The sequence below is a fragment of the Hirundo rustica genome, chromosome 36, assembly GCF_015227805.2.
Source record: "Hirundo rustica isolate bHirRus1 chromosome 36, bHirRus1.pri.v3, whole genome shotgun sequence".
In the NCBI taxonomy this organism is placed as follows: domain Eukaryota; kingdom Metazoa; phylum Chordata; class Aves; order Passeriformes; family Hirundinidae; genus Hirundo; species Hirundo rustica.
In genome coordinates this window covers 218,720-242,215 of record NC_053485.1, presented here as the reverse complement: position 1 = coordinate 242,215, position 23,496 = coordinate 218,720, and the positions used below count along the sequence as shown (strand labels likewise).

The 23,496-nt window shown below is 51.4% G+C and overlaps 1 protein-coding gene and 1 long non-coding RNA gene across 8 annotated transcripts; both read right to left on the bottom strand.

Annotated features, from left to right (window-relative positions):
- Positions 1-5,076: 5,076 nt before the first annotated feature.
- On the bottom strand, positions 5,077-13,280 carry LOC131378472 (uncharacterized). Its single transcript, XR_009208578.1, has 3 exons — positions 12,810-13,280; positions 9,827-9,947; positions 5,077-5,219 (listed from the first exon to the last, which is right to left on the bottom strand). It is a non-coding gene; the product is annotated as an uncharacterized LOC131378472 (long non-coding RNA).
- Positions 13,281-13,442: 162 nt separating this feature from the next.
- On the bottom strand, positions 13,443-22,921 carry FDX2 (ferredoxin 2). 7 transcript variants are annotated; one of them, XR_009208577.1, is made up of 10 exons: positions 22,799-22,921; positions 22,654-22,696; positions 22,153-22,273; positions 20,004-20,095; positions 16,633-19,213; positions 16,513-16,554; positions 16,287-16,422; positions 16,093-16,176; positions 14,964-16,014; positions 13,443-14,864 (listed from the first exon to the last, which is right to left on the bottom strand). XR_009208577.1 is itself a non-coding variant. In XM_040088764.2 (9 exons), exons 1-4 carry the CDS (start codon positions 22,912-22,914, stop codon positions 21,428-21,430), a joined length of 468 nt encoding a protein of 155 aa, XP_039944698.1. In that variant the 5' UTR covers position 22,915; the 3' UTR covers positions 13,443-14,864; positions 14,964-16,014; positions 16,093-16,176; positions 16,287-16,422; positions 16,513-16,554; positions 16,633-21,427. The 7 variants fall into 7 exon arrangements, 1 of the variants encoding a protein (XP_039944698.1); XR_009208576.1 differs by having other exon boundaries at positions 22,186-22,273; XR_009208572.1 differs by having other exon boundaries at positions 16,633-20,095.
- Positions 22,922-23,496: the final 575 nt, after the last annotated feature.

Genomic DNA, 23,496 nt, shown 5'->3' with positions numbered 1-23,496 from the left:
TCCAGCATAGGAGCTTCGCTATAGCAAAGAATGGTAGGACTCCCCTTCCTGCAAACCCCATATGCAGCACTGGGAATGCAGTCCAAGCACAGGCAGGGACACAACAACATCTATAGATGCTTTTTAAGGACAGCAGAGATGGGTCTGCCTTTGGCAGGGAGGGCCCCAAAGACCAGAGCAAACGGCAGGGAAGAGGGACACCCCATTGTCAAGGCTTTACAGAGCCTCTGAATGAATTCACACAAGCTTGGGAGGAATGGTTAGAAGGATTCACCCCTAAAAGGAGTGCACAAATCCTGCAAGATGTGGAGAACCCTTTAAGATCAGGGAAGGAGCAGGAGGGAAAGAATTCGGCATCCATCTCCATTTCTTGGAAGAGAAAAAGGAGTTAAAGCATCTGAAAACAAGTTGCCATTAGGGGAAAAAAGGGACCTCTCTTAGAAACCTCACTGGGGAAGGGGAGAAGAAAAAAGTCCTGACCAAATCTCAGGCAAACTCCCATCCCAGCTGCAAGAAGTCAAAGAGAGAAAACAGCTGGGCTTATTTTGATAGGCTAAAAGATGACTAGAAAAAAGAGTCACCGTGTGAAATTCCTGTAGAAAAAGGAGCCTTCCCTGAACCCACAAGAGGCACACTTCAGGGTGAAAAACAAGAGTGAAAAGGCAAAGAATCCTCAGCCCAAGTGTTCAACCTGCCAAATCTGAAAAGCAGGGCTGACATAGGAATACAGAATGGGGAATGGCCTAGGGGGCATGACCACAAGAATGGGGAGGACACAGGCAGCTGGTACTCAATGTGAAAGCTTTTAGAGGCAGTCCAAATGGGATGGACAACACGTCTCTGAGACACTGGCCAGAGCAGTCCTCCTAGAGCAGGTACAAAAGGTGACACAAGAAGGAAAAAGGACTGCACACACACCTCATCACCGCAAGGCCACGGGAAGGCAAAAGGCTCAAGAATGCTTAAGGGACTGGGATCTTAAAATAGTAGGGGGTACTAGCAAATGGTACCAATCTAGAGTGGACAACGTGCAAGAGCTTCAAGCCTGCACAATCCCTCTCGGGAGCCCATCCCAAAGGGATGGAAAGACTCCTTAGAATCCTAGACAAACAAGGAATGAGGGAAGACCTACAAGGTATCCCTGTGCCATACAGCAGGGTTATTCACACAGGGATCCTCTAAAGTAGGGGAAGGAAAAAGAAGACCAGGAGATGCTAGACTGGAAAACATGAAAACCCAAGACTTGAAAGACTTAGAAAAAGGACCCTCCAGTGGGTCCACCCAATGGGGTAAGGGCTATGCACTTAAGAGGGCATTAGATGGATTGGGATCGATTTAGACGTACTGGGATTTTGGAACAAGAGTAAGGTACAATACACATAGGTTTATGGGATGCCTTCGGGATAGGACACAACTTTGGAAAAATGGGGGAGAAAAGGGGGGAGCTAAATGCAAAAGGAAAAGTTTTCACACACAAGGAAGGAATCGAGATGCTAGTAGAATCCCTGACGACACCCCAACAGATGGCACTAGTACCTACAGGGTGGCATCCAAAAGGAGACACCTTGCAAAGAAAGGGTTGTTCCTCTCAAGGAACAGAGATTTTTTTTCACTTCCTCACGGGCACAGAGGGTTGCTCCTCTGCATCTCTGTTCAAGCATCTCAGAATAGAAATAGGATCCCTCAAAGGCACCCAGAAATGTAAACCAAACCTATCCCCAGATGCACATCTTGCCCTTGAATTTAAGGAATCGTGCAAATAGGGCATTTGGAGAAACAAATAAGAATGCAACAACCCACTCTTGAACAAATCCTGTCTTTATTAATACTCTCCTGACTCTGTGGTGTTTCTTCTGCATGTTCAGCCTTTCCTTTTCTGTCTCAGAAAAAGACTAAGGTGCAAAAAACCTTCATAAGACCGACAACATGGGAAAGCTGCCTAAAGGTTTTTTCCTCTCTCACAGTAGCTAGCAGCAATAGAGGTTCAAAGCAACACTTAAGAAAAAAAAGTCATGCAGAAATAGCACACGTCACACCAGCCAAGCAGTCAAAACTCACAAAAACAAGATCATCATGGCCTCTTTGGCCTGCCCCTCCATGTCAAACAGGGCAGCTCAGCATGAATAGTACCCAGAGCTGTTAACAGGGGCCAAGCAAAAAAATCTCAAGGTCTTTGGAGCAGGGTGAGAAAGTAAGTACTGCAAAGCAGCCACCTCTCCTTACCCACCCACACAAGAGCAGATAGAATCCAGCCCAACCTCAGGCCACCATCCCCCCTAGAAGGGAAGGCAGAGACCAGCAGGCCCAGCTCGAAGTACCTATGGTTCTGTCTGGCCATAGGAAAAAAAAATAAGGCCACCTACAAGAAAGGAAAGACTTATAGGCAGAGCTTAAATTGGAACAAAGGGGGATTTTTAGGGAAGATTTGTGCACACTCAACACAAGCCACATCTGAGAGCTCAGATTCACTAACTCCTTGCTTGTCAGCTTTATGTTGATGGAGTTGGCCTGTCACAAAAACCAAAATGGGCTCAAGAGCACACAACATAGCTGCAGACTTCCTGCTCAAAGGACCCATTCAATACACAAAACTCTAAGCTCTAACATGGGTCACAAATGCATTGAAAAGGTAGAAAGGTCAGGATCAGGAAGATTCATCTTCCTCATTTTGAGGGACGCCTCCTCAACATAGACCCAGCGCTCATTTTAGGACACAAACTACACATGCTTCAGAGCCTTTCTGGCAAGGAGCGTACAAAGGGAGGAATGGGAGCTGACGGGGAGGAAGATGCATTGGCATCTGGGGTGTTCAACAGGTCTGTAAATACAAGGCTTTGAAAGGACCTGTGAATGTCACAGTGCATAGGATGGAAAGAGGCTGTATACTGCCTGGGCATCATAAACATACGGTTGGTAACTTTTCTGTAAGGAAAAACCAAAGCAGAGAAACCCGTAACAACAGTCTTGCAAAACTACTTAGGGATAGAGGCTTCAGAGCCCAAGAACTAAACCAAAAAGCAATGAGAAAAACCACACACCAGGAGGGAGACTGAGAGCACGCGTCGAGGCCTTTTCAAAACAAAAGAGTGGATTTTGCAGAAATTCCTCCACTGCAGAGGTACCACGACCTACTTATGAGAGTGGATCACTGCACCCGTGGGCTACAAACTTTCCCTACAACTAAAGGAACAGCACAAGTGGTAAAAATAAGATGACAACACAACACCCCCCAGTACAGGTTTATAAAAAACAGGTTCAGACCGTGCCCCCCGTGGCAGCACAAAACAGCATATTAGCATAAAAACTTTAGGGATGCTGTGACAGTGACATACGCCCTGGCACACCCAAAGTTCAGGGACGAGAGGATGAATAAAAAGACTCAAATGGATGGAGGAAAGAAAGGAATGACAAAAGAGGAAGGAATGGGCTTCAGGGTATACCCCCTAGCCCTATGAACAATCAGATTCTAACAGAAGAGGTATGACATATGGGCTTTACCATAGCAAATGATGGAGGGACTCCCCTTCTCACAAACCCCATATGCCACTGGGAATGGAGGCCAAGCACAGGCAGGGACACAATATCCATAGGCAATTGTAAAAAAAAAACAGTAGCTCTTAAGAGGCTCTCTGACTCAAACCTCACCCTTACATACGTACAAACACGTGCACCTCAGGAAGCCTGAACGGTAGCTTTGAATTAAATCTCGACATGTTTCACATACACCTACACTCAAAAGGCCCTCCAAGATCTTGCAAACAATTCACACCACAGTGGGAACTCCAGATAAAGGGCTGAACACATAGGACCAGACTCAGAGGGCCATGACCAGCCCCCTAGTCAGCTGTCAGCTTCACACGCTGCAAGACCCCACACACACTTCCTCCAAACAAATGACCACTCAAGATACACACACCCATCAAGGAACTTTCAGAAACCAACCAAACACAGCTCAAGGACAGGGGAAAAAATACAAAGGGAGGACACCTTTGCTACTGGGAGGTAAAATACAGATTCATAACAAGTTAAAACCATGTTCAGGACTTACACTAGAAGGAAAAGGCACGTGGCTTGGGGGAAAAAAAAGGTCGCATCCTTGGCACATTTTTGGATTGGGGGGGTTCACTAAATACAACTGGAAGGAATACAGGGGAGTTGACAAGTGCCGTGACCCAAGGCAAGAAAGGAGTTGCAGCACTTGTTTGGGCTGGGTGGGTGGGGTACTAGACACCTTGGACTGAATATTTTTTGAAGACCAGGCAGCGGTCATGTCGTGGTAGGGACAGCAGGAGGCAGCAAAGCTTTAAAAAAGGAAAGGAGAAATGCAGGAATGCCCCACACTTACCCCTTCTAAACACAGAAAACTAATTTCAACTCCATGCACATGTTAATCAGGGTCATTGCAAAGGAATTTTACCAAAAGACCATTGGGGGGGTGGGGCAAAACAGGCCTGGTGCTTGTTTTTCCAAAGCCTTACACCCGCAGGCCAGGGCTTGGCCCTAGCCTCTGCAAAACTCAGTGCCTCATCTGCACTCAGTTCTTACACAATGATTCCTGCTTCATGGAACAGGAGCATTTCAGTTTTAAAATGGCCACAGGCTTGAAACCATACTCCTGCTCAAACAGCCCTGAAGAGGAAGGGGGGCAGGGAGGGAGGAAGGAACCCAGGACTGCATTCAGCTACATCTCCACACCTGGGCTGCAAAAGAGGCAGCACACATGCCAGGGCCTGAGGGACAAAAGCTGGGCATGGATGGCCCTGCAAAGCTGCTACAAGGGAAACAATGGACAGCATCCTGTATCATAAATGAAATGCAACAAAAGGAAGGCGGGAACAAGGGGGAAGGGGACCCTCCACCTGCTCAACTCAGAGGCCACAAGGAGAGGCACTCCTCACAGCCTGTCTAGGACACCACAATCAGACAGGGAAATTTTTTTTTTACTGACTCAAAGGAGGCAGATAGGGTGATCCAGGCATTCCATAACTCTGCATCTCTCACCTACTGGACGTGCTGATGGATCTTAGCAAAAAGGCGAGCCGTGACATATGGGAAATAAAAACAGACATACCCATCAGGAGACTCAGAGGAGAAAACCGTAGGAAACCGACGGGCTGACAAGATCCAAAAGATGTAGGTGGCCCAAAAGCTCTAACATTCTCCCCTTCCTTCAAGGAATGGTATCACAGGCAGACAAACTCTCTCTTGCACGGCAACAACTTGACACAATGAAAAAAAAAGTGGGATTAGACACAGGAAAAACAACGGTCTTTGCTTTAAAAAGGATGGTAAGCAGTAGATGCAAAAAGCCCTGGCCTTACACTTCCTAAAACAACCCCATCCAAGGACTCGCTGGAGCTCCCCACGACACCCACAAGCCTCTCTCCAAATGCCTGCTGCTCTGGCTCTCTTCACCCTGCCAAAGCAAACTATGGAACAGGCTTAGACAGCTGCTAAAACCAGGAACACAGGGACAACACTGGCCAGGAAACTAGAGGCAGGCCTTGGCCTACACGGGCCTTCTGGACGTGCCGGGTGCATTGTACCAAAAGGCCGCCAGTGACAAAGTTAAAACACCTTCTGGTCCTAGCAGGTCGGTCCACAGGGTGGACAGAGGCATGGCCAGACGTTTCAGCATCAAACACATGAGGGATCAAAGTAGTTCTGCAACAAATAAGCCAAGCTATGGGATCATACAAGCCATACACAGAGGTACAGGTACTCGTGGCACGAGAAAAATGCTACAAGGACTTAGGATAGCTCTAGGGAAAAGACACAACCTGCCTAGCCCCTGACATCCCCAGAGTTACAGCCAGGGGCACAGGAGGAAGGGAGAAATCAAGAAACACCTTTGCAAGGGGCTTCTAGAAAGTAAGGGGCCGTGCGTACGGCTCTTGCCCCTGGCTTCGGCACGGACAAGGGCTACACCCAGGGGACAGATGGAAGGATCTCCCTTGCAACAAAGGCTTGCAGTTCCTTACCCTTATATTAGCCAGCCTATTGGGGGGGGAGAGGCAAGAGATGTCTCTTTCAAAACACAGCTAACCACCGTACTGTCTCTTCTCAAATCTCTTCCACAGCAACCTCAGCTGCCACACACGCTACCATGGCACCTTGCTCTTCAGCATCTCCAGCCACAACGTGGGGTCCTACTCCAGGCGCTGCAAGGAACCACCGCTCCTGCTCAAGTGCCCTGCACCTGTCCAAGTGTGGGGGACCATGGAAAGAGGCGTCGCCATGGCTGCACCCGGCACCCTCGGCACCAGGCCTCGGGGGCCCTGCAGATTGGGACGCCTCTGCTGGAAGGACAAGGGTGGTAAGCTGTGACTGCCGCTCCACAGGAGTGGGCGGCATGACAAAACCTTCAAAAACGTAGCCTTGAAAATCACAACACACCGACTCCAATACTCCATTCAAAACCAGCCTCATCAACAGACAAACAAACACAAAAGAAAGAAAAAAATAAACTTTATCCCTTCTCACACACCACTTACAATCAAAATAAAGAGACACAACGACAACAAATGAACGACATCACACCACCTCAAACACAAGAAAACACAACACAACGTACCAAACTGAATAAAAGGGACCGCTCCGTGAATAAAAACCTCTTACGCTTTAAACGACGGCCCTTCACGCTGTCATAAACCTCAGAAAACAGCCTTAACACCTGACACCACCAAAAAAAGTTCAACAAAAAACTCAAAACCGACCTGACCGACATGGAACTTAAGGAAGGCAACGGGACGTACGCAAATAAACCCTATCCTTTCTCACACGCTGCTTGCAAACAAAATAAAGCAACACCCTTACTAAAGAACACAAAAAAGAGAAAACTTCCCATTTAAAAAACATCACACTCCAGCGGCCAACGGGGATAGCCTCCCCATGGAGCCCTAAAAAAGAGCTCCTAAAGCATCCACAACAATAAAATACACACTGCAATCCAACAAAACAAAAAAATAAACCCATCTCCTATCACAAACAAGAATACTATTCTAAAGATTAGAAAACACGGCCAAATAAATGACAGGACACAACCTCAAACCTAATAAAACAAATGCAACAGACTCACCACAATAGAAGGGATCACCGAATGAAGAACCACCTCTCCTAGACATCAACATGTAGACCGTGCCACAGCAGTAAACCTTAGAAAATACGGCCCTTAAAAACACAATACGCCACCAAAAAAAAAATTCAACACCAAAACAACCACAAAACCCACCTCATTCACGTGGAACACGAGAAACACGACATGAAAGAAATAAATCCCATCTCACTAAACATTTAAAACCACCTTCAAACCACTCAAGGGAAAAACTTAGACCTTTAGAAAAAAGCCATCTAACACGACACACAAGCCTCCACCGGCCAGCAACGCTGGCCCCGTTACAAACAAACAGCTAGCCACCAAATTCTCCACAAGGATAAAATAGACACTGCAATCCAACAAGCCAAAGAAAGTAACCCCTATCACACGATAAACATCACGCTACCCCAAACCCACTAACACAAATGCTACACGCTCACCACAAGAAAAACGATCCACAAACACCTCTCCTACACCTCAAGCGACAGCCCCCTGCAGCACAGTAAACCTTAGAAAACACATCCTCTAAAAACATAACACCCCACCAAAAAACCAGAAAGTTAACACCACCAAAACTCAACTCAAAACCAACCAGATCAACAGGAAACATAAGAAATGCAACATGAAATAAACAAATAAATGAATAAGCCATATCCCTTATCACACACCATCCACAAAACATCATTTCAAAACCACCCTAACACCCCTCAACAAAACAAAACAAAACAAAAAAAAAATTTAAAAAAAAAATAAAAAAACCACAAACACCCACAACACACTGCATCTAACAAAACACCCTAGCTTCCACCAGACAGCCACACTGGGGCCCTACCCCATCTCAATGCTCACATCCAAGAAACAAAAAATCACAACAACACCTGCAAGACGCCTATTCAAAATAAGACTGAAATCCACTCCACCTCCAATACAAACACACCCACCCATCAAGTGATCCTCACTTAAAAAAAAAAAAAAAAATTGGACACAAGAAACAACATCAAAACACAACATACACCACCAAACAACATCCTAGGGAATAGAAACCTTTCCCATGCTGGACAAGCTGGCCTTTCCTGCAATTGCAGCCCTCCAAGGAAAGGAAGCAGCAACAACGGGCATGAGCCCCACGTGAAACCCATCCCGTGGCAAAGGTACGTACGCTCCCCTTCTATTTACTCCCTGAGAACAACAAAAAAATAAACCAAAGCTCTCAAACGATGAGAAAACACAGCTTGACATCTTTTTATACAGACAATAACACAAGAGATCTTCCTTCTCTCCAGTGAAGCCACTTGGATCCTCAAAACCTCATTTTTTCTTTCCAGGGGCATTGGGGAGGGAGGAATGACACAAAAATGGAAAGGAAAACACTCCCAAAAACCCACCCTTGCTGCTGCTGCTACCTGGCACAAAGGTTTCTGGCTTAGCACCTCCTTGAAGCCGTGCAAGTGCATCCAGGGCCCCCCCCAGAACACTGGATATTGTCTCACAGCTATTCTGTGACACGTGCCGTGGACACCCAAAAAGCCCCTCTCCTCCGGCAGCCCCACGCCAAAGGGAGCGGCCCTGGCACCGGCCACCCCCTCATCACCCACACGCTTCTCACCTGCCTCTGCTCTGGACCCGGGCTCTGACACCTCATCGTGCTGAGGCCTCACACCAGGCAGCTGGGAGGGCAGGGGCACGGGGGACCTGCTGCTCATGCCAGGGACAGCTCCTTGCCTACACCTGACACACTGGGCCACCAGCCTTCCCTTGCTAGCCACAAGAACCCCGCTTCCCCTGCATGTGCCCGAGGCTTACATGGGGAGGCCACCTCCAAAAGGAGTGGGGAGGCGTGGGGGAGCTTTTGCCTTCACACATTCTTCTACACATCACAGTGATGCTGGGCCCTCGTGCTTTTGGAGGGGGGAGACGCCAGGCACTCTCGTGCAAAGCACACAGCCTTTCCTACCTTCATTCTTCCCCCTTTCATCTCTTCTGCTGTACGTCTGCTTGGGACAGGACTGGAGCACTTGTGCTCCACAGACACAAGCTGTTCCTGGCCTGGCACCTCTGGCCAGGGGGGATAGGGAGGCACCAGGGGGGTTTGGCATCATTTCAACTCCCGTGGAGGGAGGCCAATGAAAAACTCTTGCAGGGAAAGCTGCCTCACCTCTCAAACCTGCTTACGTGATGCGAGTGTGGGATAGGGCCGGGGACCTGGCCTGCATAGGACACGGAAAAGGATGGGTCCCCTTCAGCTTGCAAAAACACGGGGCGGGAAGAACCGACGGGTGCCCTTTGTGCTCTTGGCAGATGGAGGAACACATTTCAAGAGGAAAATCTACAGGGAACTGGCCAGCAACTTGCTGACACTTACTTATTGCACAAACACACCGTTTTTCACCAAGGTCTATTACTTAGGCAACATCAAGCTCTCCTTTTCAAAGCATGCACAACTCCTAACACCGGGCCACACGCATGCTGCAGAAAGGGAAGGGAAGCAGGCTTACAGGGCTGCCAAAAGCAGGCAGACGCCTCACTACCACATCCAACTGGGAAGCCCAAATGCCCCCTACTAAGGGGGACAGGGGAAGCAGACTTTATTGGCCCACCAAAAAGGGCCGCTCTTCATCTCTAAGACCTCGTGCGCCAGGAAACACGTTTCTGACAGATAAAATTTAAAACGCAAACCATCGGCTGCTGAGACAAGTTCAGCATCTTGGCAGGGGATTGCTTAAAACGCACCGTCCTGGAGGCTTAGACTGGCACCACCGAGTCAGACTTCAGCGACAGCAACGGCTTCTGGCTAGCGCTCACGGCTCACCGGGCACACATCACCTCCAACGCCGACATCCAGCTTCACCTCCTGAAAGGAAGCACAAACAACAAGGCTGTCATAGACAAATCATGCACACCACCCTGACAAATACATACACCCTCCCATCTCTAATAGTTCTCTTACTTCCTCCTCCCTCACCAGTGCAGCCTTAGCCTTAAACATCAAACACCACAAACCACAAAAAAAAAAAAAAAAAAAAACCAAAACAAACAAACTCCGAGCAAATTGAACTCTCTCTTAGCAACAGGAGGCTTCCAGAGCTTAACCCTTCTCTAAAAAAGTAAAAAAAGACAGAAGAAACAAAAACCAACAGCATCGAGTCAGGACCAAAAGTAAAAAAACAGATTAAAACGGAGCATTAAAAAATGAGTGGTTCTATGCTTACTTAAGCCATGAAAATAAACTCTACGTTTACATCATGCCTTTCAATCATAACAAAGAGAGGCATTTTAAAAAAGAATGGTTTTCATGGGTGTGGAAATTGAAGCAAAAAGGTTGATGATAAACGAACTCATAGCCTATAAAACGCTGAAACAGAGAGAAAGAGGAGAAGCCCCCTGCGACGGTAAAAAACGAAAAAGACATCTCTGGACCTTAAAGTAAAAAATACCTTCCTTTAAAGTGATGAACCTTTAAAAACGAACACCTCGGGATGCTACAGTCTAAAACCCATCACCCATAAGCGGCTTAAAAAACTCCTCCTAACAAAGTCACAAAAGCAAGCTTATCCAAGCGCTTGTCTTGAAAACACTTGAAAACCCACAAAAAAACTCTGCTAAGTGAGCCTTAAAATCCACAACGCTAAAAAATACTCTTCCCCTAATAAATGACAAAAAGACTAGGCTCAAACAATAAAAGGGACTAAAAAGGACAAGTTTGGGCTCTTGATGCTCTTTTGGAAAAAAGTCTTCTTCACATCCCCCATCAAACAAGGTTCAAATCCTTCCTGCTTCTCAAGTAAACCTTCCAAAAAATAAAACTCAATTCAAAAACCAAAGGCAGGCAAAGACACAAATTGGCAACGCTCAACCCGGCGCCGCCAACAGCAACGCCCTCATTTGCAACACAAAACAGACAAAAGACTGCCTTCCAACCGACCGGGGCTGGGCGCCCACCGGGGACCGCTCCGGCACCGCCCCGACCACGAGCACCCGATAAGCACTCCAGGACAAAGGGACACGACACAGCCATATTTTATCTCTGACCACAAACTCTTTCCTCAAGTCCACAGAAATCAAAACTGGCTCCGTCAAAAGCCCCAGGGAGCAAAAAAGGAGCCTGACAAGGCACAAAAAAAACCCCACTGCTCCATCCCTCACACCAAGCACAAGAAAAATCAAGCCTTGGCAAGAAAATACCACTAAAGCCAAGCGCACGGCTTGCTTTCCTGCAGCCCGCCCTGGGGAAAACCTGCCTACCCCTACATCTGAAAGACAACAGGGTGCAACAGCCAACACACAATGGAATAGGGTCTAAAGAAATCTCATAGCAAAAAAAAAAAAAAAAAAAAAAAATATATATATATATATATACACACACGCATTAATAAATTCAACACCAAAACTCAATTCAAAACCGAAAACATCGACCTGGAACCTAAGGAACGCAGGATTAAGAAAGAAATAAACCCGATCCCTTAGCACACAACATCGACAAACAAAACAAAACCACACGTTTCTTCAAAACCACCTGAAAACCGCTCGGCACAAAAAAAAAAAAAAAAGGAAAAATTTAAAAAAAAAAAAAAAAAAAGGCAGCGAACAAGCACCACAGCCTTCACCACACACCCAGGCTGCTCCCCGTGAAATCCTAAAGCTCCCAAAACATTCCACAACCAGAAAATACACACTGCAATCCAACAAAACGAACAAAGAAACCCCTAGCCTACGAGAAACAAGGATACAATTCCAAAGATCACAAAATCCGAACACATCAACGACATCGCGCCACCTCAAACCCACCAAAAACAAACGCCACGAAGTCACCACCATCAAAGCCGCTGATGAATAAAGAAAAACCTCTCCACATACCTCAAGCGACAGGCACTTACACGGCGGCAAATCGGACAAAACAACCTTGCCGAAACGGCGCCTCTTTCGAAAAATTCCGAACGCCGCTCCTCCACCAGACAGGAGGGACGGGGGAGCCGAGCACTTTCCACCCTCGGCCACGACTCGCTCCGCCCTGCCCTTTCAGTCCCGGAGACACCACGCCACCGAACACACCGGCGCTGCCCGGCCGGCCCCGGCTCCCCTGCCCCCCGCAAAGGGACCGCGACTCCCGGGGGCAGAGCCACCCCGCCTCCCTCCTCCACACAGCGCCGGGGAACCGACGAGCCATGAGCACCATGCGTACATACTGAGCATTCAGCGCCGGCTTGCCGCTCTTCCTACGCACCGCGGCAAAGAGAAAACCACCCCCCACCACCCTTCCCAGCGCCGGGAAACCCGCCCGAAAAGAGCCATGGGCACCACGTACCCACGGCGCCGGCCCTACCCCGCTTCCTTCTCGCCAACACCACGCCAACACGAGCCGCCGCACCGCCGCGCCGCCAGTCCCCAAAGGCATCCTCACTGCCGGCCCCAGACCCGCCCCCCCCCCTTCCCCGCCCGTGCGCCATGCGGCCGGGGCAACCCGTAGCTCCTGCCGCACATTCACCGCCGCGGCGCCGCGCTTTAGCGCTAGAATGGCAACTGGAAAAACACCCCCCCGCCCTCTTCCCAGCGCGCGGAAACCCACCCGACCTCGCCCTGCGCCTCCACGACCGGGGAGCCCCGCCGCTGCCCGGCTTCTGTCCCCGGAACGCACGCGGCTGCCGGGACACGCACGGACCTCCTCAGGAATAACGAAACGAAAACACGCCCTCCCCACGAACCCACGATCACTCACCCGCGATGCTGCTGCTGCCTCACACAAAGCTCTGGACCTTCGGCCCGCGCCCGCTGCCTGCTCCAGCCCGGCCGCGGAGCCTCTTCGGGAGCTGAGACCATCCGGGAGCCGGGCGCCTTGAAAAAGGCGCCCTATGCTCCGAAGGCTCAACAACACCCTCAGTGATCGCTCTTTTAAGAGAGTTGCAGGGGCAACTCAGCCACGAGGCTCTCCGTGCGCCTGCAGGCACGGCCGCTCCATCGGCTCGGCGCTGCTGCTTCTCCACGGCGAGGTCTCTTCAGGCGGCGCACACCGCTGCGCCCTCTGGAACCCACACCCGACTGACCTCCCACACTCCCTTTTCACAGCGAACGAGGTGGCGGGCTTTGACTCTCGGACCAATGGGGTGAATGAATTTCAAAACGACCAATCGGAGCAAGGATCCAAAACGGACCAATGGGGAAACGGGAAAACGACCGACTACACAAAGAACCCACGGTGCCTCACTTTTCCCTCGGCCTCATCTCAAAATCACAGGGATGCTGGCCCTTGCTGCTTTTGCAGGGCACGGGGACACAGGCGCTCTCACGGAAGGTACCAAGGCTTTCCTGCCCTCTCTTCTTACCCCTTCAGCTTGTGAAAAACGCCAAGCACTTCTTTTAAAATTTTAAAAGTTTAATAGTAAATAAGATGGTTATAATAATAGAATTAGAGTAAAAAAATTGAACAGTTTTAGACTTAGGACAATACAAGACAACAAAAACAAAGTTACAGACGTCTGGGTACCTCTCCCGAGCCACAAGCTCTGGAGAAGGACCCCTGTTAACAAAGGATTATCTCTTAAAAGCAATAGCCTGTTCAATATTCATACAATTTATACATGACGCATATATATAAATTCTATTCAAACAAAGAATTGTCTATGGTTAGTATCACTTTTTTCCTTTAATCTCTATGGCGTCCACCAGGCTGAGAGAAGCAGGAGGAGCTGGTCTCTTCTGATAAGGAAGTAGTAAATTCTTTCTTTCTTTCAAAGATTTACATTTTCCGGTGGTTGGTACATAAAAACTACATTTTAACTACAAAACTACATTTACTATACTATCAAAATATTAATACAACATTAACAATTAACACAACACAACACATATAGTAAATATCTTGCGTAGAGCCATATAATATGCACTTTTCACAAGCTCTTCTCCAGGGGCCTGGGAAGGCTCTCCGTTTGGGACATCGTTTCAGGGGTGCTGCTGCCCCTGCATCCCTGCCCAGGGGGGAGACGGAGGCACCAGGGGGGTTTTACTTATTTTAGACACCTGCTCAGGGCTGCAACAGACAAACTAAAACTGTGCAGGGAAACTTGGCCCAGCTTTTACACGTGCTTACTTCAAGGACTGAGGGACAGGCCAAAGGAGCTGCATGGCAGAGAGTACTGGAGATTAGACTTCACCTACACCTTAAAAAAAACAGGACAGGCAGAAACACCTCTTGCCCTTTGTGTTCTTCGCTCATGGGTGAACAGATTTCAATCATAAAATGTCTGGGAGAGTCCCCATCGAGTGGTGAAGAGTTCATGTGTGAAAGAAGACACAGACACAATTGCTCAGCAATGCCCATGATCAATGCTAAATGAAACATTCCTTTTCAAAGCATGCACAAATCCTAAGACCAGGACAGACACATGCTGCAGAAAGGGAAGGGAAGCAGGCTTACAGGGCTGGCAAAAGCTGGCAGAGACAACACTTACATGTCTAACTTGGAGTGCCAAATGCCTCCTACAAAATCACATCAGGAACAGGGGAGGGTGAATTGGCATGCCCATGGAGAAGGGACACTGTTTCTGTCTAAGGCTATGGGCCAGCAAAGGGATGGCAGCCAGCTAAAATTCCAAACAGAAACCGGCACCTGGTTCGTGACAGAATGGCGTCATGCAAGCAGACCCCATAAAACACAAAAGGGGATGCTTAGACATGCATGATCAAGTAAGACTTCAGCAATAGCAACTGCTTCTCTCCAACAATCACGGTTCACCTGCTCCACTTCACCTTGAGAGCTGACGTCGACCATCACTTCCTGAAAGTAAAGAGAAAAAAAAAAGCTCTTACACAGTCACTATTTGCACTACCCCAGCAAAGACAGTGACTTACACCTTCACAGAGGAACCCCCCTCACCCAGGATGAGGCGCTCTACCATGGATTGAGTCCATCTGCATCTGAAACAAAGTCAGGAAAATAGTCACACTGCAACACGGGAATTTGACAGTGACACATGCTGCCAACCAACGAATGCCTTCCACACCACAACTCCACCTGACATCACCCACTTCAGGCCCCAGGGGCTTCTTCTATTACCCCTACACCCACCCATGCGGCAGGGCAGAGCAGCTCTGGGACAAAGCCACACCAACACCACAACATCCATCACACAGGACACCACAAACCAGGGGACACCACAACAACAAAACGCTCTCCCCAAGGAGAATGACCGGGAGGACCGAGAGAACTCAGAATGAGATGACAAACGGAAGAAACAAGGTGAGCTGGCCAGGCTCACAGAACCCTACAAGAAGAGGATGCTAACAAGATGATGCCTTCCGAGAATCACAAAGATGGATGCCCGACGCTCCTCCGCTCACAAGCCCAGACTTAGCTTGGACTTCTAACAAGTCCTAACCCGCCAAAATGGATCGTGGCGGGGCACGGCTGTCCGTACAGCTCAGAACAAGACCTCAAAAGACATCGCACTGGATGACTCTGAACAGAGATGAGGTTCAGATGCAAGTCCCAGCTCTCCAGTCAAAGCCACTGGAGCCAGGAAGGCAGACATCAGAAATGCTAACAGTGATCCCAGGGTTCCCCACAGGCCCCTTGAGGGGCTATGGGAAAAGACGTGAAAGATGAGATGCCCGACACACACAGAGTGGACAACAGACACCACGTGCCCAGGACTGCTCTGCCCTGCCTGTCTCAGCATTACAATCAGAAATGACACTTGCCTTTCATGTGCCCTAAGCACTCACATCCTGCACATCTCCAGATCCATACTGAACTCAATCCCCCCCAGCAACTCCCAACCCAGCACCCTGCTCTCATTCCCTCTGTGCCTTGAGCCCTCCACTTAGCTCTGGGAGGTCCGGTGATCACCGTCCACGTCAGTGCCAAGGAACGCCGCCTCACCCTCTGGGAAAGTCCTGCCACCACCGGGCTGCTGTCTCTTCCTCAGCTACAACAAACAAAACCAAAACATCAAAGCATGCACGTGGCAGCACATGGACCAAAACCTCACCATTAGGATACTCACCGTCTCCTAAGAATACCCACGTCCTCGTCCCGCACGCCTCGGCCGCGCTCCGAGCCCCCTGCCGTCATCACGGGGTGGACCTGGCTTAAGAGGACGGCAGGTGATGTGGCACAGCTCAATCTTGACTGCACCCTCGCTCCTCCTCCCTGCCTCCCCGACTCACCTCAGCTCCCAGGCTCTTAAACAAAGCCTACCTGGATGGCACCTTCAAATGGAAAATATCAAGGCTTCATCACACACTCCTCTACTGCTCCCCACAGGTCTCAGGAGACAGGCAAACTGCATCCATCCTCTGCTTGCTGAGGGCAGCTCCGTGGAAAGTGACATCTCCTAAAAAACACAGTAATGGAGGATTAGAGTCACACCAGCAACTGACACTTCAGCAATACCAACTGCTTCTCTCCAACAATCACAGCTCACCTGCTCCGCTTCACTTTGACAGATGACAGCCCACTTCAGTTCCTGACAGGAAACACAAACAACAATGCTGTCACATACTCACCATGCACATGACCCCTGCAAAGCCAAACGGTGACTTACCTTCGCAAAGGAACCCCCTCAAGCAGAATGGGCCACTCTGCCACAGATTGAATCCATCCGCATCTGAAACATACACAGGAACAAAGTCACACTGCAGCATGGCAACTTGACAGCGACACGCACCTGCTGCCAACCTACGAATGCCCTCCACACCACAACTCCACCTGACATCACCCACTTCAGGCCCCAGGGGCTTCTTCTATTACCCCTACACCCACCCATGCGGCAGGGCAGAGCAGCTCCAGGACAGACACGCCACAACACCCATCACGCAGGACACCACAAACCAGGGGACAAGACAACAACAAAAAGCTCTCGGCAAGAAGAACGACCGGGAGGACCGAGAGAACTCAGAATGAGATGATAAATGGAACAACAACAACCAAGGTGAGCTGGCCAGGCTCACAGAACCCTGCAGGAAGATGATGCTAACAAGATGAATCACTTCAAGAATCACAAAGATGGATGCCTGACACTCCTCCGCTCACAAGCCCAGACCTAGCTTGGACTTCTAACAAGTCCTAACCTGCCAAAATGGATCGTGGCAGGGCACAGCTGTCCGTACAGCTCACAACAAGACCTGAACAGACATCACACTGGATGACTCTAAAGGGAGACAAGATTCAGATGCAAGTCCCAGCTCTCCCATCAAAGCTGCTGGGCTCAGGAAGACACACATCAGAAATGCTAACACAAATGCCAGGGTTCCCTACAGACCCCCTGGGGGGCTACAGCAAAAGACCTGAAAGATGAGATGCCCAACAGACACAGAGTGGACAACCCAACAGACACCACATGCCCAGGACTGCTCTGCCCTGCACAGCTCAGCATGGCCAGCAAAAATGACACTTGCCCTTCAGGTGCCCTAAGGGCTCACATGCTGCACATCTCCCTAGCCAAACCAGACTCAATAATTCCCCCCAGCAACTCCCAACCCAGCACCCTGCTCTCATCCCCTCTGTGCCTCCAGCCCTCCACTTAGCTCTGGGAGGTCCAGGGATTCGCCATCCACATCCGGTGCCAAGGAATGCCGTCTCGCCCTCTGGGAAAGTCCTGCTGTCACCAGCCTGGTGTCTCTTCCTCAGCTATAAAAAAGAAAACCAAACATTAAAGCATGAACTTTGCAGCACATCAGCCAAAAAACACCGATCCTGAGGCTCCCCCTCTCTTAACAATGCCCAGAGTCTTGGGAAGCTCGCTTTGGCTTCATTCACAGCCTGACACCTGCACAGACAAAGTCTTGGTGGCATGATGGATGCTAAGCCCACTCACCCACCCTGGCCTCCACTAGGGCTGTGACATCCCTGATTGCAGCAGGACAGAGATACCAGGGTGGGCATCCCATGCTCAACCCCAACCCAGTCGACTCTGCCCCCCCTCCTCATTTCCTGCCTAGCCCTAGCCCTACTGCCTGCCCCCTCAGCGCTTCTGCCACTGCCCTGACACAGCCTGGCTGCCTGCACCTGCTCTCAGGGAAACAGGACTGTTCTCAGGGCTCATACACCTGCACTCAAACTTGCATCCTAGCCTCTACACCTTACATTCATGGCCTGCTCTCCGGCCTGACGCTCCTTCACCTCTCGAGCCCTCCCTCAGCCTCGCTGGGTCTCTCTCAAGTGCCCTGCTTCACCCTACTTCTCTAAGGCCCTATGCTAGCAGTCGAGGATGCTCCTGATCCAGGGTCCCAAGAGTTGTCCTGCAGGCAGGACGAGTCATCCACAGTTTCTCCCTAGCCTAACTAACTTTGGCCCTGAGACAGGGCAGAGGCTGACAGAGCCGCGCTCTTGGCGGTGGCAAAGGCACGAAGCCTTACCAACCGCCGCCTCGAGGAATGGGAGGAGACATCCTCGACTGCGGGGAGACAGGAGATCCCAGGGTGGGCCGGGGCGGGAAACCCCCGGTTAGACCCGGCCCTGCGGACCCTGCTCCCCACTAACGCTTCCTGCCTGCCCCTCTCGGCTCTTCTGCCACTGGCCTGCCACAGCCTGGCTGCCTGCACCTGCTCTCAGGGAAACAGGACACTTCTCAGGGCTCATACACCTGCGCTCAAACTTGCATCCTAGCCTCTACGCCTTACTTTCACCTCCTGCTCTCTGGCCTGACACTCCCTCACCTCTCGAGCCCTCCCTCAGCCTCGCTGGGTCTCTCTCAAGTGCTCCTGCTCCACCCTACGCCTCACAACTGCAGACGCTCCTGGCACGGGGATCCCGGCGTGGGCTGCCCATCCCCTGCTGCACCCTAACCCTGTGGACTCCAACCGGGCAGATGACGCCCGGCTCCCTAAAACGCAGACAGGGGATGCCACTGCCCTGCCCAGCAAAAGCTCTGCTGATGCCCAGGATGAACCCTCTACCTTTACTTACCGGGCCTCTGGCCCTCTAGGGCCCTCTGCCCTAAGCTAGCTTTGAATTGCCTCCTGCCACTGAAAACCTTTTTCCTCTTCTCCTCACCCCCATCCCCGACACTTAGCTTTCGGAAGATGAGCCCACAAACTCCGGCCTGGACGGAAAACGACGCCTCGGCGCCGTGGGCGTCCCGATGCTCTCTGCCTGCGGCTGCTTCCAGGCTGCCGGATCCAAACCTGAAAGGGAGACCTAAGCGATAACCGCTGCTTCGGTCTGCCGCTCGCCTCCCTCCGTTGACTTTTACTGCAGATACCCGGCTTTACTCCCGCTCGGAACAAAGGTACTGCTGCTAAGAAATACAACCTTAAGTAAACAGACCGTATCCCTTACCGTAGGCCATGGACATACAAAATAAAACGGCACCATCAATTGTTAAAGACTGCTAAACAGAAAAAAAATATCTAAAAAACTGAATTGAACAAAACACCCAAGCCTCTGCCAGCCAAGTTGCCCTTATCTTAAAATAACACAATGGCAAATAAATGGATTCTCCCCTTCCATTTCATCCCCAACAACAACAGAAAATTAAATCCCTCCAATGAGGGGGAAAAGGAAGTTTTTCACCTCTACGCAAACACTTTAAAAGGAAAAAAAACAGGGCTTCCCTCCCACTTTAAACCTTAGCAGGATGAAAATGGGACCTTACCCTCCCTTCAGACCCCTAATACGACCCTATTTCCCCCCCTTCCATTTACAATACAACCCAGGGATTCCCTCTCACCAGTATACCCTTCACACCCTGGAAAACCCAAGTACTCCTCCAGTCGAGACCCTGAAAATCCCACCTGAAGGGGAATAACCCCCACATTAAACACAGACAAGAACAGAAGTTTCTTCCCACCATTCAAGCTTTCTTTTCCCTGCCAACCCCTATTTTTGAATGGGGGAATCAGGGAGGGATGGACAAGACAAAATTGAAAAGGGAAAGGATAAAAGTCCCACCAATACAAACCCACAAAGACTCACCTGCTGCTGCTGCCTGGCACTAAGCTCTGCCCCTTGGCACCTCCTTTAAGCCATGCTCTGCATCCGAGTGCATCCAGGGGCTCGCCCAGACCCTGGAAGATGAGCTCACCGCTGTTTCAGGAGCCACACCGGGGAAACCCACCAGCAACCCCCCCATCTCCAACAACTCCACACCAAAGTGACCTGAGATTCCCCTCTTAAACCAGCCCTGGCAGGAGCCACCTCCCCATTGTCCTAACACCTCACACCTGCCTCCGCTCTCACCAGGGCTCTGAGCCCTCATTAACGTAATAGTTCACACCTGGCAGCTGCTGCCGCTCCAAGCGTGAGGGCAGGGGTACAGGGGACTTGCTGCTCACAGAATCACAGGATTTTTAGGTTGGAAGAGACTTTCAAGACCATCGAGTCCAACCCATCTCTAATACCTCAACTAGACCATGACACCAAGTGCCACATCCAGTCTTTTTTTAAACACTGCTAGGGATGGTGACTCCACCACCTCCCTGCGCAAGCCATTCCAGTACTTTATCACTCTTTCAGTGAAAAACTTTTTTCCGAATATGCAGCCTATATCTCCTTCGTCACAGCTTGAGACTGTGTCCTCTTGTTCTGCCCGCTGTTGCCTGAAGAAAGAGGCCAAGCCCCAGCTGACCACAGCTACCCTTCAGGAAGTTGTAGAGAGTGGTAAGTGGTTTGGGGTTTTTTTGGTGCTGAATTAGGGGGTATTTTGTGTGCTCTGTTTTCCCTTCTGCTTGTGCTTTCCCATGGCTCAAGTGGGGTGTGGAGATTTTTGCCTTCAGAAGCGCTTCTCTAAATCAAAGTGATGCTGTGCCTTGGTGTTATTGCAAGTGAGAGGGAGACGTGTACTCTCGGGGAAGGCACACAGGCTTTCCTGCCTTTGTTCTTCCCTCTTTCATCTCTTGTGCTGTAGGAGCATGGCACGGGTGTGTGTTTGAGACAGGAGTTGAGGAGTTGTGCTCTCGTTCCAGGAGGTGTTGCTGGCCCTGCATCCCCAGGCAGGGAGGCAAGAGGGTGTTTTTTTGTTATTTTGGACCCCGCAAAAAGGGACAGAACCTCCCAGAACGAGACAGGAACCCCCACCCCAAAATCAAAGCCCTGGAAACCACCATGCTAACAAAACCAATTTGTAATTAACAAATCAAATCTCATTATCCCAAATACAGAACCACAGAAATTAGGTGTGGGTCACCCTGTCACCCACCCTGGGGGGTCCAAGGGGGCTCAGGGATGTGTCCCCAAATTTGAGGATGAACTCAGATGGGAATGGGGGGGATTACATAAAATTTAAAATTAAATAAAAATTTTTGAGGGGGACCTGGCAGATCCAGGTGTGCCACTCTGGGGTCAGGGGAGCTCAAGGGGGGGAGGTCAGGGGGTTTTCAGAGGGGGGCCCCCCCCCACGGTCAGTGCGGTTTGGGGACGTGTCCATCCACGTAGAAGTTGCGGGTGACCCTGGGCAGGGAGATGTGAGCCCCCTCCAGCGCAGGGCTCAGCAGCACCTGGCAGGCCAGGCGGGAATTCTCCTGCAGCAGCGGTGCCTGGTCCAGCAGATCTTCCTCCCTGACAGAGGGGACAGCCCCGGGGGGGTTCCACAGGGGGTTCGGGAGGAGGCTGGGGGTCCCCGGGGAAAACTGGAAGGGTCTCCAGGGTCCAGGGAGGGGATTTAGGGGTCCCCAGGAGTTTGGGAGGGATTTGGGAGGTTGCCCGGGGATCCAAGGAAAGATTTGGAAGGGTCCCCAGGGGTCCAGGGGGGTCCCTGGGAGTCCTGGGAGGGGGGGTTGGCAAGGGGGGATCCGAAGAGGATTTGGGGGTTCCCAGGGGTCTGGGGAGGGGTCCGGGGTCCCCAGAATGGATGGGATCTCTGGAACTCCAGGGGGGGATTTGCGAAGGTCCCCAGGGCTCCTGGGAGGGGTCTGAGAGTCCACAGACATCACTATAGGGGTTTGGATGGGAATGGGAGGGTCCTGGGAGGGGCTCCGGGAAAAATCTGGAGGGCCAAAGAGTCCAGGAGGGGTCGGGGGGTTGGGGTCGGGAAAGGGTTTGGGGGGTCCCCAGGGGTCCAGCGAGGTCATTTGGGGGGGTCGTGCGAGGGGATTGGGAAGGGCTCCGGGGGGGCTTGGGGAGTCACCGGGGGCTTGGGGGTCTCCAGGACTGCCATTACCGCTCGTCAGGCGCCGGGAGCTGGCCCAAGTGGGGCTCGCTGATGTAAACGTGACAGGTCGAGCAGGCGAGAGAGGCCTCACAGGCACCTGCAGGACACCCGAGCCACCGGTATCACCGGGAATACCGGGACAGCTCCGGGAACTCCGGGACAGCCCCGGAACCGCTGTCAGCACCGAGATCCCCCCGGGAGCACCAGAACCGCCCCGGGACCCCTCTGTCAGTACTGGGAGGATCCCGGAACCGCCCCGGCAGCACCGGGACCCCGAGAGCGCGTCCCCCGGTCCCGGTCCCAGTCCCGGAGCCAGCTCTGGTCCCGTTCCCTGCCCCATTCTTGGTCCCATTCCGATTCCCAGCCCCGTTCCCAGCCCAGTTCCCGGTCCCGTTCCCATTCCAGGTCCCGACCCTCCAGCTCCAGCCCGTGCCGCTGCGCCAGGTGCAACACGTTGTCCCCGACTCTGCCTCGCACCGGCACCTGCCGCCCCTCCCGGTCCACGAACACGACGTTAACCCTGAGGAAACCGACAGAGGGGAGGGACACACGACACCGGGCTCAGCACCGGGGCTCGCTTCCGGTCCCGCCGTCCCCCCGCGAGAAGATCCCCGGTACCCACACGGCCGCCTCGGGCTCCTCGGCCGTGGCCCGGCCGCCGCTGAGTCTGCGGGAGAAGCCCCGGAGGAGCCGCTGCGTCACGGAGCCGCCGCCGACCGCCGCCATGGGCGCAGCCATGTTGGACGCCCACGTGATCAGCGCCACGTGACCCCCGACGGGATGAGGACCAGAGAGGGGAAGTAGGCGTGACCAAAGTGGAAGTGGGCGGGGCCTGCGCTGGGTCCTAAAGCCCGGCCGCGAAATTCTCGGGAGAAATTCGGAGGGTTTGGGCAATGTTGGGGCCCCGAGGGAGTTTATGGAGATGTGGAAGGAGGAAGGCACCTCTCTAATGGCGGTGTATGTGTGTGCGTGGGGGGGAATGAGGGTTATGGGGAGATTTAAAGGGATCTGAGGGTGCCTGAGGTGGTTCTGAGGGATTTTGAGGGTCCTGCGGGGATGTTTGAGGGACTTGGGTAAGTTTGAGACAGCCTGAGATTTTGGGGGAGGATCTAAGGGGATTTTTGGGGGCCAGTTTGGGGGGGTCCTGAGAGGATTGCAGGGAGGGGGGTTGGAAATGTTTAAGGGGTCCTGAGGGGAATTTGGTTAAGTTTGAGGCGTCTTGAAGAAATTTTTGGGCAGATTTAAGGGGATTTGGGGATTTCTGAGGGGTTTTGGGGTGTGGATTGGGTTTTGGGGGGGGTTTGGAGGTTTTGGGGGTGG

Excerpts from the sequence above, each read along its gene's own strand:
- FDX2 (XM_040088764.2), bottom strand. The coding sequence starts at position 22,914 with ATGGCTGCGCCCATGGCGGCGGTCGGCGGCGGCTCCGTGACGCAGCGG. Across the intron at positions 22,274-22,589 it reads GCACGGGCTGGAGCTGGAGG|GTGCCTGTGAGGCCTCTCTC; the intron begins GTCGGGACCTGG and ends GGTGTCCTGCAG. Across the intron at positions 21,585-22,185 it reads CTCCCGGCGCCTGACGAGCG|GGAGGAAGATCTGCTGGACC; the intron begins GTAATGGCAGTC and ends CCCCTCTGTCAG.